The sequence below is a fragment of the Heteronotia binoei genome, chromosome 21 (assembly GCF_032191835.1).
Source record: "Heteronotia binoei isolate CCM8104 ecotype False Entrance Well chromosome 21, APGP_CSIRO_Hbin_v1, whole genome shotgun sequence".
NCBI lineage: Eukaryota > Metazoa > Chordata > Lepidosauria > Squamata > Gekkonidae > Heteronotia > Heteronotia binoei.
In genome coordinates, this window is record NC_083243.1 from 146,835,314 (window position 1) to 146,849,491 (window position 14,178).

At 39.9% G+C, this 14,178-nt stretch overlaps 1 protein-coding gene across 3 annotated transcripts in view; it reads right to left on the minus strand.

Annotated features, from left to right (window-relative positions):
• Positions 1 to 1,815: 1,815 nt before the first annotated feature.
• Positions 1,816 to 14,178, minus strand: part of TUB (TUB bipartite transcription factor) — a 260,973-nt gene continuing 248,610 nt past the window's right edge. For all 3 annotated transcript variants that reach the window (XM_060262944.1, XM_060262942.1, XM_060262943.1), the window contains 3 exons: positions 9,088 to 9,186; positions 5,162 to 5,333; positions 1,816 to 2,308 (listed from right to left, as the gene is read on the minus strand). In XM_060262944.1, the coding sequence (XP_060118927.1) occupies positions 2,175 to 2,308; positions 5,162 to 5,333; positions 9,088 to 9,186 (405 nt within the window). In that variant the 3' untranslated portion in view covers positions 1,816 to 2,174. The remainder of the gene's footprint in view (positions 2,309 to 5,161; positions 5,334 to 9,087; positions 9,187 to 14,178) is intronic.

The window sequence follows — 14,178 nt, forward strand, 5'->3', positions numbered from 1 at the left end:
AAAACAACGAGAGCCAGAGCCTTTTCCATTGCTGCCCCTAGCTGGTGGAATAAGTTGCCAGAGGAGGTCATGGCCCTGCAAGAGCTTCCACAGTTATGCAGGGCCTGCAAAACGGCACTCTTCCGCCATGCATTTTCATGATGACAACACCTGCAGCAATGGGATTGGCCCATAAAAACATTATCAACGGTCTACCTCACCGTGCTATGGTGATCCTAGGACCGCCTAGAATGGCTAACCACCATTAGAACTTGATCACTGTCTGAAACCATGATACTAGCACACGTAGATGTTTTATAAATTGTTTTTATGTATTTATGTTTCTATTGTTGTTTTATTTTATTTGGTCACACTACTGTGACTATGTGACCTTTAATTTGTGAGCCGCCCTGAGTCTGTCTTCAGCGGGGTGGGCAGGATATAGTAAATCAAATAAATATTATAATAGTGGATAGTGTAGGAATGGTTATATAGGTCTAATTATTGTTCATTACACCATGACTCTTTCTTTGACTGTTGCACATATGGATTATCAGGGACAGAATCCCATGTATGCCATTCAAAGTGATCCCTGTACTACCCATACTTTGCACTTGGGATGAGGGAACCCAATCCCAGCCTTCTCTTGACATGCCCAGGGATGTGTATCCTCCTATAACGTATGGAACCACTTGCTTGATGCTTTCTTCTGCACATCACCCAACAGTTGCATGTACCACTTTATTGCACACAATTATCTCTGAATCAGGACCAAAATTAATTAACCATCCTTTCAAACTGGAATTACAACTCATTAAGTATGTTTTTACTTAAAAGGCATGGTTGTGAGATACACATATATTATAATTCAGAATATTTTCATCTATGAATTTTAAAAAGTAAAATAATACTACTTTTAAAACTCAGGAAAATCCCCTTTATACTTAACCTCCACAGCAGCAAAAAAATTGCCTCCATAGCTGGGTACTTTCCCACTACAGTAAATATTCAACTACTTTCTTTGAAAAATGATTAGATCATTGTAAGTTTAATATTTTAGACATCTGAATTTATACTAAAAAGGACAAGAAAATATTTTAGTTAGGAAACATTATAATAGTTCTGCTTCCTTTTTTAAAAAAAGTGGTCTGAAGAGTTGATAATGTACTAAGGCCATCAGTCAAAGGATTAAATCAACATATAAAGCTGCCACATGCTTGAGTCTTGTGTTGTCTACTCTGACCACCAGCAGCTCCCTGTGATCACAGGCAGAGGACATTTTTCTCAACTTTGCTATCTTCGATTCTCTTACTAAAAAGCTGAAACAAGAGATCTTCTGCACACAGTGGATTCTCTACCAATGACCAATAAAACCTTTCTAAATTAATTGCTGTGGTGATTCAATGTAAAATTTCTACCATCTGTATTGTCGTTTAGAAGGAATTGATTTTTTTTTTTTTTTGCTTTTAAAAATATTAGTGGGTTTACATTTGAAAGTGAGATCTAAATTACAACAATAAAATAACAGCTTGGAATACCAATGACTTGTGCAACGTTAACTTGTGCTTCCTACTTCTCTCCCAGCCATTCCCCTCACAGCTAAATATTCATCAGCCCCCCCGCCCCCTCCCGCAACATTTGAATATCACAAATCAAGTTCACTCAGCATTGAGATTAAATGCTACCTTTGTCAGGTTTTTTTAAAGTGCATCTTTCTCATGGTTTTGTTTCTAAAAGGGTGACGTGAAGCTCTCAAAGTATTTCATGCCATCTTGAGGTCTGCTTACAGCCTCTGGATACTTTTTGAATCTAAAAACAGACTTGCGTTGCAGTAGATTTCATTGATTTAGAAATAAAGACACACCACTCCCAATGGTGTTTTTGCTTAAGCCACGGTACAGTACATCATGGCACATCTTCATAACAGAACTGAGGACATGAGATAAGACTTTTATTTACAGATCTCTGGTGCCACTTGCAGAAAAATAGAGAATAGAAAGAAAAAATATTTTCCAAAAGTTCTTAATTTTAAAATATTTTTCCCCCGAGCAAGAGGGATAGTCCTTCAGAAAGCAAATTTTACCTGCTCCATTAAAGTATGAAACCAATGATGACACCAGATTAAATCTGGAATTTCTGTTATCATCTTCTGGTGGTACATGGTTTTGGCTGAGTGAGACTCAGATATAACATGTTCATTCACAAGCCAACTTGCTGTCAAAACTAGACAGGGCAATTGCAAAGGCTTGAAGTGCACACATTGGGTAGTTGTAGTCCATGGTGAAAATATCCTCAGCTACACGACCAAATTGCATCACTATGTAGTCAGCTGAAATAACAAACCCAAGAAAGCATCAATATAGTTTTTAGACCATGCAAATTTTGTTATATGTCACAACATAAATTGTAACTGCAAAAAACTTTTGTTCTCTTGAGCACATGAAGCATATTGAGTCATATCATTCATTGGCCTGTTGTGGTTATTACTGCCTGTTTTGTCTGGAAGAAGCTCTTTTGGGTCTTAGATAGAGGTATTTCACACCACCTGCTACATGATCCTTTAACTTAAGATGCTGGTAAACTGGATTTGGCACGTTCAGCATGTAAAGCTCACGTTCTGCCACTGAGTCACAGCCTCTCTGGGAGACAGTTTTCTTCCTCTTGGAAGAGGAAGAATAATAATAGGAATTTAGACTTGGAGATAGTTTTCTTCCAAGAGTTGAAAGTTGTATGAGTGAGATGGTATTCAGCTGTTAGGCTGTCTCCACACACAACTCCCACAATAAAGACAGGGTCTGGAAACAAGAAATACTACAGAGATGCAGACAAGATGAACACAGATAATGAGCAAGAGACAGGTTAAGTCACCCTGAACTCCCAAATGTGCTACCTGAGGGAACCCTCGTAGCTGCTTTCCAATACTCCTTACCAGAGTTTTGCTCCACTCCATGTCACTGCCCGCAAGCTAAACCTTAAAGATTGCAGACATAATGAGAGTGCCTCTCCATTAGCGAGTATGGGTGGGAGCTACTTGGGGATGCCTGGGAGCTACTTGGTCAGAATGAGTACTACCTCCTGAAGGATACTACAGAGTATAAATCCACCCCATCATGAACTATAGGACACATCACAGTATGAAAGAGACATTATTGCCTGTGGTGAGCATATCTGTCCCCAACATGTCTTTTTCAAGACACTAAATATTCTGAAAAAGCCTACTTGACTAGAAATTATCTTGGAACAAATGAAACAAGTATATTTACTATGTAAAATCATATCTTGATATAATTCTTTTAAAAATGAATGTTTTAGGTCTTCATATTCTAGATGCGAGCACATTCAGCCAGGGCTTCGGGGACTGCACTGGCTGCCAATAATATACTGAGTTTGGTACAAGGTGCTGGTTATTACCTTTAAAGCCCTATATGGCCTAGGACCTGCCTACCTTAGGCACCGTCTCTCCCCATATGTTCCCTAGAGAGTGCTGAGATCGGGTTCTCAAAATCTCCTTACAATCCCTGGGCCAAAGGAGGCCCGTCTGAAGTCAACTAGGGACAGGGCTTTTTCGATCACAGCCCCTTGCTGGTGGAACCAGCTGCCGGAAGAGGTGAGGGCCCTGCGGAACCTTGGGCAATTCCGCATGGCCTGTAACAGTCCTCAGGCATACAACTGACTAGCATCTGAATACTTCTAAGGAAAACTATGGGTTAACACATCGATGAATTGTTTATTTTTATTGTGTAAATTATTAATGTATTTTAATTCTTAATTTTATTGTTAGAATTTTTGTGTTGTGAGCCGCCCTGAGCCCGCTTCGGTCGGGTAGGGCGGGATATAAATTGAAATAAATAAATAAATATTCTACATTGTTTCTTCTTGCATCCACTGACTAGCCCATTTGTTTAAAAAATCCAAGTGCAAGATCAATGTCAAGGAAGTAAATATGTGCACAACTTTGATTAAACTGTGAATGTTTTATTACTGCAGAATTTGGATTACTTGGGGCAGAGCAGACACATTCTTGTTGCAGACCTTGGCTTGAATTCTTGGCTTAGATCCTTGCCTTCTTTCCAACTGCAACCCTTTGCAGAGGTGGTTGCAGAGGAGGTGTTCTGCTGTGGACAGTTTGTGTATTCCTTTTTTTTGCCATCAAGTAACAGCTATGAGGTGATCCCATAGGGTTTTCAAGGCAAGAGACATTCAGAGGTGGTTTACCATTGCCTGCCTCTGCATCATGACCTTGGTATTCCTTGTAGGTCTTCTATTCAAACAATAACCAGAGCTGACCCTGCTTGGCTTCCAAGATACTATGAGTCTAGTCTGGGCTATCCAGGTCAGCTTTCCTCTTAGAACTGGCAATTTCCAACTCATTGAAACATACAGGTATTCTGTCAGCAGAAGTGCCTAATTCTAGAGGAATGTGCTCCAGAGTGGATGACTGCAAGGACTTTTAAACCTCACAACAGAAAAAGGCTGTGTGTAAGACGAATCAGTGTTTAGGATTCAAAGTTTTGTCTCTGAATGGCCTGAACTTTCTCTGCTGCTCAGTCACTGACCTGGCAGGTGATTCTGCCCAGACTAGCCTTAATCTTCAGAATAAGTGGGAAGGTGCAATTCTTCTCCACATGAATGCCACCCAAATTCCTGCAAATAAGAAAATTCCTCTGCATGTTCCCTTCATACAGTTGTTATCAGAAAAGCTGAGGACTGGATATTGACAAGTGCTTCACATATGGTTAACTTGAATTGGGCAAATGCAACGTCATTGCATAACCACCACCACCACCACCCCCCAAAAAGTGGAGGGCTAAAGCCAGCTTCAGATTGCTCTAAATGGATTTTACGAAACAAGGCTTTTTTGTAGAAAAAGCCCAGCAGGAACTCATTTGCATATTAGGTCATGCCCCCTGATGTCACCATTGTTTCACACAGGGTCTTTTTGTAGAAAAAGTCCAGCATGCACTCAATTGCATATTAGACCATACCCCCTGGTGCCAGGCCAGCTGGAACTGCGCTCCTGTGCGTTCCTATTTTTTAAAAAAGCCCTGGTACTGAATGTGAATTCTGGTCTTAATAAACCAACCAAATTATCTCTTTCATTTCAAATAATTCATATGAATGGTAAGATGTTATACAAATAAACCTCATTTCCATGTAATATAACAAAAGAGGCCATACTTACGATCATTATCATGAATAATTTGGAAGTTTTTTACTGAGGCCTGTGTTACACGACCATGGAAATTTAAAACATAAGATTGGGTGTCATCATTCCAGACTGGGGTTTTGTTGTGCAGCTCAATGACGCTCTCTGTGTTTTTGTTCTGCCATCTTGCAAGGAGTGTTTCATGTTCCTGTAAGAATATGGGGTACAAGCTTTAATTCAGTGAAGAGCCCCATAGAAGCATCTTCCTTGAGCCAACCCTCATAAAATGTAACCCCAGCTCTTAAGTGAACTTAAAACACTACAAGAGAAAGACTGAAACTTGCATTTCATCCCAAGACATGAAACAGCACATTTGACATTGCCTAGCTGCCTTTTCTGTCCTTTTTCTAGGTTACACAAGTATTACATTTGAGACCCACACACACACTTGCACAATGTAATATGATTACATTAACAGCATAATACTTTTAGAATCCATGATAGATATATACAAAGATATAGCATACAAACAAAGAAACACAGTCTGACCAATACCTTCATTAAAACTCAGTACTGTGTTGTGTGAAATCTTGATTAGAGTTCACCCTTTATTTATACGCCACTTGTTTTTGGGAGGGCATTATACCTCTTCCCCAAAATTTAATATCAGCTATGAGAAGAATTGAAACTAGTGTCCCGCCTGGCATTTAATATAGTACTATGTTTTCAATAATTTTTTAGCATTTCCTGTTCCTGTAGACAAGATGTCAAAAGTCCCACTCAACAGAAGTCTTGCTTCTCCATGAAATTTTCATTCCCCTCTCCTTTGTCTTACAGTCTAATTAATCATTTCCTCTCCTCTCTATGACTTGCATCAACCATTCAAGAATCTACAATTAATTCATTTATTCATTTCACAGAGGGGGGAAGAGAGAGAGAGAGAATTACTGTTCTTCTCTTTGCAGGCAAAGCTACTGCTCATATTTTTTATTATAATAATTTTACAATCTTACTCTGTAACAATCTTAAAAATACAATATGGGAAAGTCCATAAAATGAAAATCTTTATCACCACTGCCACCACTTAAGGAATAAGAACTGGTAATTACAACTGATTCATGAATCCCTGGGTAGCTCTAGAGAATAGGAAACAACCAGAACAACTAAAACAACAATTTAAAGGAACATGAGCCTTGGGTAACCTCAGTAGTTCTTTGACTCTCCATATGAAGCTGTCTGGCACTGCAACTGCATTTTATTTTTTTAAAAAATTACAAAAAATAAGACTGAAAGAAGATCAGGAAACAAGGAGAAAACCACTTGAATGAAACATTCTGTTAACATCTGATCCCCCAGTAAAAATGAGTGAACAATACAATACAATGGCTCATAGGGAAGCAACCATAATGAGGCTGTAGAATCCACAATTTAACCTTGATTTTATGACTTCACCATAGTTACTGTTGATAAATTAATGTTATGATGTTTACCAGATATGCAGTCCCAGCCTAAGCAGATTTATGCCCTTTTAAGACCAGTAGCTTTAAAAATACTTAGTTCTTTGAGAAAGTGAATGATCATGTAGATAATGTTGACCTGGTAGACATTAAATACTTAGACTTTCAAAGGGCTTTTAACAAAGTACTTCACCAAAGGCTCCTGAGTAAGCTTAGCAGTCATGAAATAAGAAGATGAGCTTTCTTATGAATTAAAATAAGAGCTTTCTTATGGCTTGTATGTGGCCTGGGAGCAACTGCCTGTTGTCTGCTTCCTTCCCCCTCTCTCTTGCTTCCTTCTGCATCACAGCTTGTTTTGACAGGCTCATTCAATTGCACTGGAGCTACAGAGTAAAGCCTGGCTTCCCTCTACTGGCTGAGGCTCCACCTTGGAGAGGGAGGGGAAAAGTGAGAGCTTGCTTTGCCAGTCTCTCTCAATTGCACAGCAGAGCCTCTCTTAATTGGCTGAGGCTCCTCCCCCTCGTCCCCTGGGGATAGAGGGAAGGAAAGAGCGATAGCTTACTCTGCCTAGTTTCCTCAATTACATGGGAGAGATACAAAGAAAGCACCTTTAAGACCAATGAAGTTTTATACAAGGTATGAGCTTTTTGCCTTGCTACAGAGAGAGACAGAGAGTTCTCTTAGCCAGTTATGCCAGGGCTCTCCTGGGTGCAACTGGGCTACCTCCTCTTATTCATGCCCTCATGATCCAGTCTTTCTCAGGAGGAAAGCAATGTGAACTATTTAGATGAGGAATAACAACAAGTCAGTGAGGTGGATTAGGCTAAGCATGTGTGTTCAGACTAAGTTCACCCAACACATTTCCCTTTCGGGGTTTTGAATTTAGACTTCCCAGACAGCAGGCTAATACTGACCACTATACATCACTGTCTCTCTATTCTTGAACTGCCTCAAAGAAGCTGTAGTTATTTTTGGGGGGAAGACTATTGTTTTGTAGACAAATACATAGCCCTCAGTCTGTGTCATGGCGCCTTCACGTTCTTGACCAGCACACCAAGCAACAAAGCTCACAATATCCAGCCATTTCATATGCAGGCCCAGGGCAGTTGTATTTGTGTCTTTTATAAAGTTTATATCTCCACTACCTGTCATTACATTTTATGACACACATTGCCCAGCCCAGCACAGTCTCATTTATGTCAAATCCAGCCCTCATAACAAATTAGTTTGATGCCCCAGGGTTAAATGAAAGGAAGCAAAGAATAGGAATAAATGACAGCTCTTGCAATGAAGGGAAATAATCAGTGGATCTCACAAGAGTCAGTATTGGGACCAAAACTATCTAACTTATTCATAAATGATCTGGAACTAGGGATGAGTAGCATAGTGGCCAAGCTTACAGTTAACACAAAATTATTCAGGATGGTGAAAACCAAGCCTGACTGAAATGCTCCAGGAGGATCTCCACAAATTGAGTGAGTGGGCAACAATGTGGCAAATGAAGTTCAGTGTTGATAAGTGTAAAGTGATGCACATTGGAACAAAAAAAAAATCCATTCTTACTATTTATTGTTTTATCATGTGTTATGAACTGGCCTGGGCCTGCTTGTAGAATGGGGTGGGATACAAATTGAATCAAATAAATAAAATAAACTTCAGATGAGGCTAAAGAGGTCTGAACTTGCTGAGACGAAGAAGGAAAAAGATCTTGGGGTCACAGTAGATACTTCAATGAAAATGTCAACCCAGAGTGCTGCAGGCAAACTCTATGCTAGGGGTTATTAGGAAAGGGATGAAAAATAAAACAGTCAATATTATAATGCCCCCCATATAGATCTATTGTGCACCATCATTTGGAATACTGTGTACAGTTCTGGTTACTGTATCTCAAAAGGACATCGCGGAGCTGAAAAAAGTAAAGAAGACAACTAAGATGATTAGGGGGCTGGAGCACCTTCCCTAAGAGGAAAGGCTGAAAAGCTTCAGACTTTTCAGTCTGGAAAAAAGATTACTAAGGGGACACGATAGAGGTTTATGATATTATGCACAGAGTGGAGTGAATTGACAAACAGAACATATTCTTCCTCTCCCCAAATACTAGAACTTGGCATCAAATTAAGTTAATGGGCAGTAGATTCAGGACAGACACTTGTGATTAAAATGTGTAACTGGCTGCCAGAAGATGTGGTGATGGCCACAGACATAAACAGTTTTAAATGGAGATTAGACAGATTAATGAAGGACAATTTTATCAGTGGCTACTAGCCATAAGGACTCAAAGGGGAATTCCACATTCAGGGGTAGTAAAACTTTGCCTCCTAGAGCCATGAACGAACCACAGGGCCTCCTTGTCCTGCTGTTGTCCCTCCAAAGGAACTGGTTGGCCACTGTGTGAAACAGGCTGCTGGACTAGATGGACCACTGGTCTGATCCAGCAATGCTCTTCTTATATTCTTATGCTCTTAATGTGTAGTTCTGTTTAGGATTACACTGATAGGGACTTACATTGCGTGGTCTGATGGAAACTCTTTCATGGTCCATACTCATTCCTGGGATGATGACACTCATTTTGCGAGGACCTTTAAACCCCAAAACATTTGTCTCCTGTTTTTAAATAAATAAAAGAAACACTTGATATTGCATTCATTAAATTTTGAAATCAGCCTACAAATAACTGCTACAAAATTATCCTACTGTCAATCAACAATATGCAAGAATATTTAGGCTCAGAACATCAAATCACAATGCTTAGAAATTTGAGCAACATTTCAGCATCCCATGATAAATGAAATGTGCTAACAGTAATTCTTGTTAACACTGCTACTACTACTACTACTTTGAACCCTGAAATCATATACATATGAGGGGTTGGGTACAGCTGAAAAGGCTTCTCTTGTCTAGAGTCACTTGCTGAGATGGCAGAGATGAACTAGGAATGTGCAGAACACTCAAAAATTTCTGAAAATAGGAAAAACTTATGTCCTGAATGATAATATAACTTCATTGCTGTTGGGAATTGGGAAGGTCCAGCACTAGGTGAATTCTCTGATCCCCCCACCCCCAAAGCTTCTATGGCAAAACACGTAGAGGATTTGTATGAAAAAAAGCTTTCATGTATCACCTGGCATTTCCTCCCTCCTTTTGGTTTGCTGGAATTGTAGCAGTATTTTGGTTTCAGGGAGGCACAAAAGCTTGGGGAGGGGAGAGGATAGAAAGGAAATCTAATCCCAACCATTAGCTATTAAATACCTCATCCCTTTAAATTTCATAGGACCATTGTTTTCCAACAACCAAAAAAATTGCTTAACATTTTAAAGGACCAGGTCTACCAGGCATTATTTCTTGAGGACAGGTTTATCTTCCCCCATAACCCTTCAAAGTTTAAAAGCAAAAGGAAGGACCAAACCAGCCACAGATTTACCTGGCTAGCATCAACCCTTCTGGTGTCTCTGTGGCCTCATAAAAGTCATTTCTCCTGGTTAAAGTCCTCACTGTTGGTATCAGTGGTGGCAGAACCCACTTCCACAGCCCAAAAATAGAGTGCAGCCAGTGGGGAGAGGCAGACTTCCACAACACTTGGCTACAGAAATCTCCCTCTCCCTTAATTTATGGCAGTAAGAGAAAGATGAGCAACACAGAAAGAAACAATAAGGAGCCATCTTCCTCATTGTTGTGCTTGCAACTAGTGAATATATTCAGTTCAGAAACTATTGATGATAGTTACTGAACTCATAGGCATAAACTACAGGGGTGGCTGAATGGGGTAGTGGATCTTGTGGATAAATGCATTTTTCTTTTGGGACATTGTGAGGCAGGAAAACTCCCCCTTGTGTGTGTTTTTTCCTCTGGGCTGGAAAGAAGGGAGTCAGTGGTATAATGATCTTCCAAGCTCACCTTCTTAAAAATGCTAATTGAGCTAGCAGAGCAGAAGTGGATAGATAGATGGATAGATAAACACCCCCCTTCTTCCCTCCCCTCCCCACTTCTCCAAGCAGGAAACATATATGTGGAGGTATCAAATAAGAAGACTTTCTCTGGAAACAGGAAAAGCTGTTTTGACCTGAGCAGACCTGGGTCAAGGGGGTGGGGAAAGGGCTTTGATAATGTTTTTGGCAATAGGTAGAGAAGCTCTCTTGTTGCTGGATCCATCAGGGAGGACAGATCTCTCACCTGAGATCTAGGAAAGGTGGCTATTTTGTCCACCCATCTGGCCAGCCTAGAGTGCTGAAGGACACTTGATATTGTAAAAGGTAATTGTGATCTGCAAAAGTTTTTGACTGTATCTTTGGACTCTCTAAATTAATTACCAGGTTTTGATATCCAGAACACATCAATACTTAAATATGTTTGGTGTCTGCTGGAAAAGAAAATATAGTCCTTAACCCTGGCCAGCTGCATCCAACTTTAAGTGTGGCAACAGTCAGACTGCAAGGCCTTTGCTGGGCTCAACATACTTGCTTGCTTTACATTTGGGGGAAAGTGAGTGGAGGGGACATGAAGATCAGAGGCCTTTTAATATTTCCTTTGTCCTGTGGGCAGTCCAGAGACAACATTGCCAAGGAATGTGCACTCTGTACATGTTCATGCTTTTCATTTTGCTGTTACCTAAAATGGTGTGGTAGAGGTTCAAAGTGGCAACCAACTAGCTAATGGATTCAGGTGGGGTAGCCAAGTTGGTCTGAAGCAGCAGAACAAAGTTGGAGTCCATTGGCATCTTTAAGACCAACCAAGTTTAATTCTAGGTATAAGCTTTTGTGTGTGTTTTATTTAGATCCAGGTGGGTAACCATGTTGTTCTGAAGCAATGAAGTCTGAGTCCATTGGCACCTTTAAGACCAACAAAGTTTTATTCTGGGTATAAGCTTCATCAGATACAGGTGAAACAGAATTTAGAGTTAAGATGCATAAGTATTAAGTGATTTTAGCTGACAATGGATGTGAGAGAGATCTGTGAATGGAAGTAAATTAGCAAGCAAATATAAGAGTTAACAAGCAGCTGTGGGAACAAGGTTTGAGTCCAGTGGTACCTACAAGTCAAGTAAGGTTCCATTATGGGTATAAGCAAGAACTGAGAGACTTGGTATGTTTACTCCCTAAGTTTAATTGAAACAGATTTCTTCAAATATTACATATAGGTAAGGGGGAAGTTTAAAGTGCCAGGAAGAGATAATTATGGTAAAAAATTCTAAGTAACTGAGCAATACATACAGCTAAGATTGCAATAACACATTAGGTAAGGTGAAAATGGCAGTGAATTGGTATACAGATAATAAAGCAATTAACAATGGATGGGAGAATTAAGTTTGAGTCCAGTGCCACCATTTAAAACAACATAATTTGACATCTGGGTATAAGTGAGAACTGAGTGACTTAGCATGTGTAGTGAGAGAAGAAGTCAAAATCTCTGATAAGTCCTGAGGGTTCCATTGTTCTGAGTGTTGTAATAGCTTGCAATTCAGCAGTCTCCTATCCCCATCTATTTCTGAAGTTCCTTTGCAATAAAGCAGCTGCTTTGAGGTCTCCCATTGAGTGTCCTGGAAGGGTGAAGTGTTCTTCTGTTCTTGCATATGTTGGAAATGCTCCTTCAGGCATAAATGGCAGAAAAAGTCTTTCAGATTCCCAGACACAATGGACACAAATCTGACATCAAGAATCATAAGACTGAGAAGCCTGTGGGAGAACACTTGAACCTTCCAGGACACTCAATGGAGACCTCAGAGTAGCTGTTTTATTGAATGCACAGCAACTGTTTTCTATTCTGCCCTAGCTCAGAGACTCCAGCCATGCATTTACCAAATGAAGGTATCTGTGATGCCATAATCTTGTAAATTTGAGTACAATGCTACTCTTACACAGATTTTTTTTTTTTGTAGCAGGAACGCCTTTGCATATTAGGCCACACACCCCAGATGTAGCCAATCTTCCAAGAGCTTACAGGGCTCTTCGTACAGGGCCTACTGTAACCGCCAGGAGGATTGGCTACATCAGGGGTGTGTGGCTTTATATGCAAAGGAGTTCCTGCTACAAAAAAAGCCCTGACCTTATGAATAAGGCAGAAACAAGACACCTGTAAATGAACATCCAGGGAAGCTTTTTAAAAAGTTCCCCTAAAGACTGCTCTGTGCTGCCTTTTACTGTCAAATTTGTGATCATTAGCTTATTCTATGTACACGATATGCATGTTTGCAGATCTAAAAGTAGCTATTCTAAAAGCGAATTTCAAAAACAGGACACAGCTGGAGACTGCTGACATACCACTATAACCACTGGCCAACTCCCACCTTTTCCTGGGTTTGACTCAGCCCAGGGACATTGTAGGGGGGGGGGGGTTCCTCCTAAATTTCTGTGGAGCTTCTCCCTAAATCCCCCATGGCCCCACCTCCACAGATAGTGATAATGGAGGCCCCTCCCTGTGATGTCACTAGCTCCTCCCTATGATGCCATTGGATCCCAGTTCTTTTAGGGACCTATCACAGCAATGCCTCTGGCTGAACCCCATCCTCCCCCCCCCCACCAGGGAATTGGAAAGTCTATGCCCCAGACTGTACTGTTAACATTTCTTAAATCCTTTTCTTTGTAGATAGCCTTGCAGAGGCTTGCAGCCCCTCATTGATAGCCTTGCAGAGATTGGTTAAGATCATTCTTTTCCAGAAAGCCTGAAGTGGTGGGTATATGAAACATCTCTACAGAGTTCATTGTTCTTGACAAGTTTTTAATCAATGCTGTTGCTTTATTATTTTTATTTGAATGGGCGGTTTCAATTATCTGTTTTTATAGTCTATGTTTATATGCTGGACTAGGTTTTTATGCTGAATTTTAATTAATATATTTAAAATTTGGGGGTTTTAAAATTTTTAAAAGCCATCTTGGGTCAGTTCCTGGAAAAGTGACATAACTTTTCCTAAATAAATACATTTGAAATTGCTGCTATTGTACTATGGTTTATTTTTATAGTATATTTTACTTCAGTTGAATTATTCTTTTTCTAAGCTGCTCTGATAATGGTGGGATATTAATTTATAAATAAAATAATTGCTAAATAGGAAAATAGCTGTGGCTTTGTATGCAGAAGGTCCCAGGTTCAATCCCTGGCATCTCCAGTTGAAAATGCTAGGTCATATGTGATGTGAAAGATCTCAGCCTGAGATCCTGGAGAGCTGCTAGCAGTCTGAGTAGGCAATACTGACTTTGATGGACCAGGGGGTCTGATTTAGTATATGGCAGCTTCATGTGTGTTCATGCGTGCATGCACTTACTTTTACAGAATAAGGCACACATACCTAAATGGTTAAAGAATGCCACCCCACATGCTGGTTATAACCTGAGCAAATAGAATCTCATGTAAATGGTTAAGAGACTGTTATATAACTATTAGCCTGAATAAACATGTTCCTTTGTTAAACATGTTTATTCAGGCTAATAGTTATATTTCACACTACTTGTCTGAAATGTCTCTTTCCCAATGCTTACAGCGGGGCTGCAGTTCTGACAATGACCATTAGGTGCAGCTGCTGATTAATTAATAACCTGTAATATAACTTCTATGAAAAGTATTAAAGAATATTAAAACCACATTTATTTATCCACGTATAAAAAT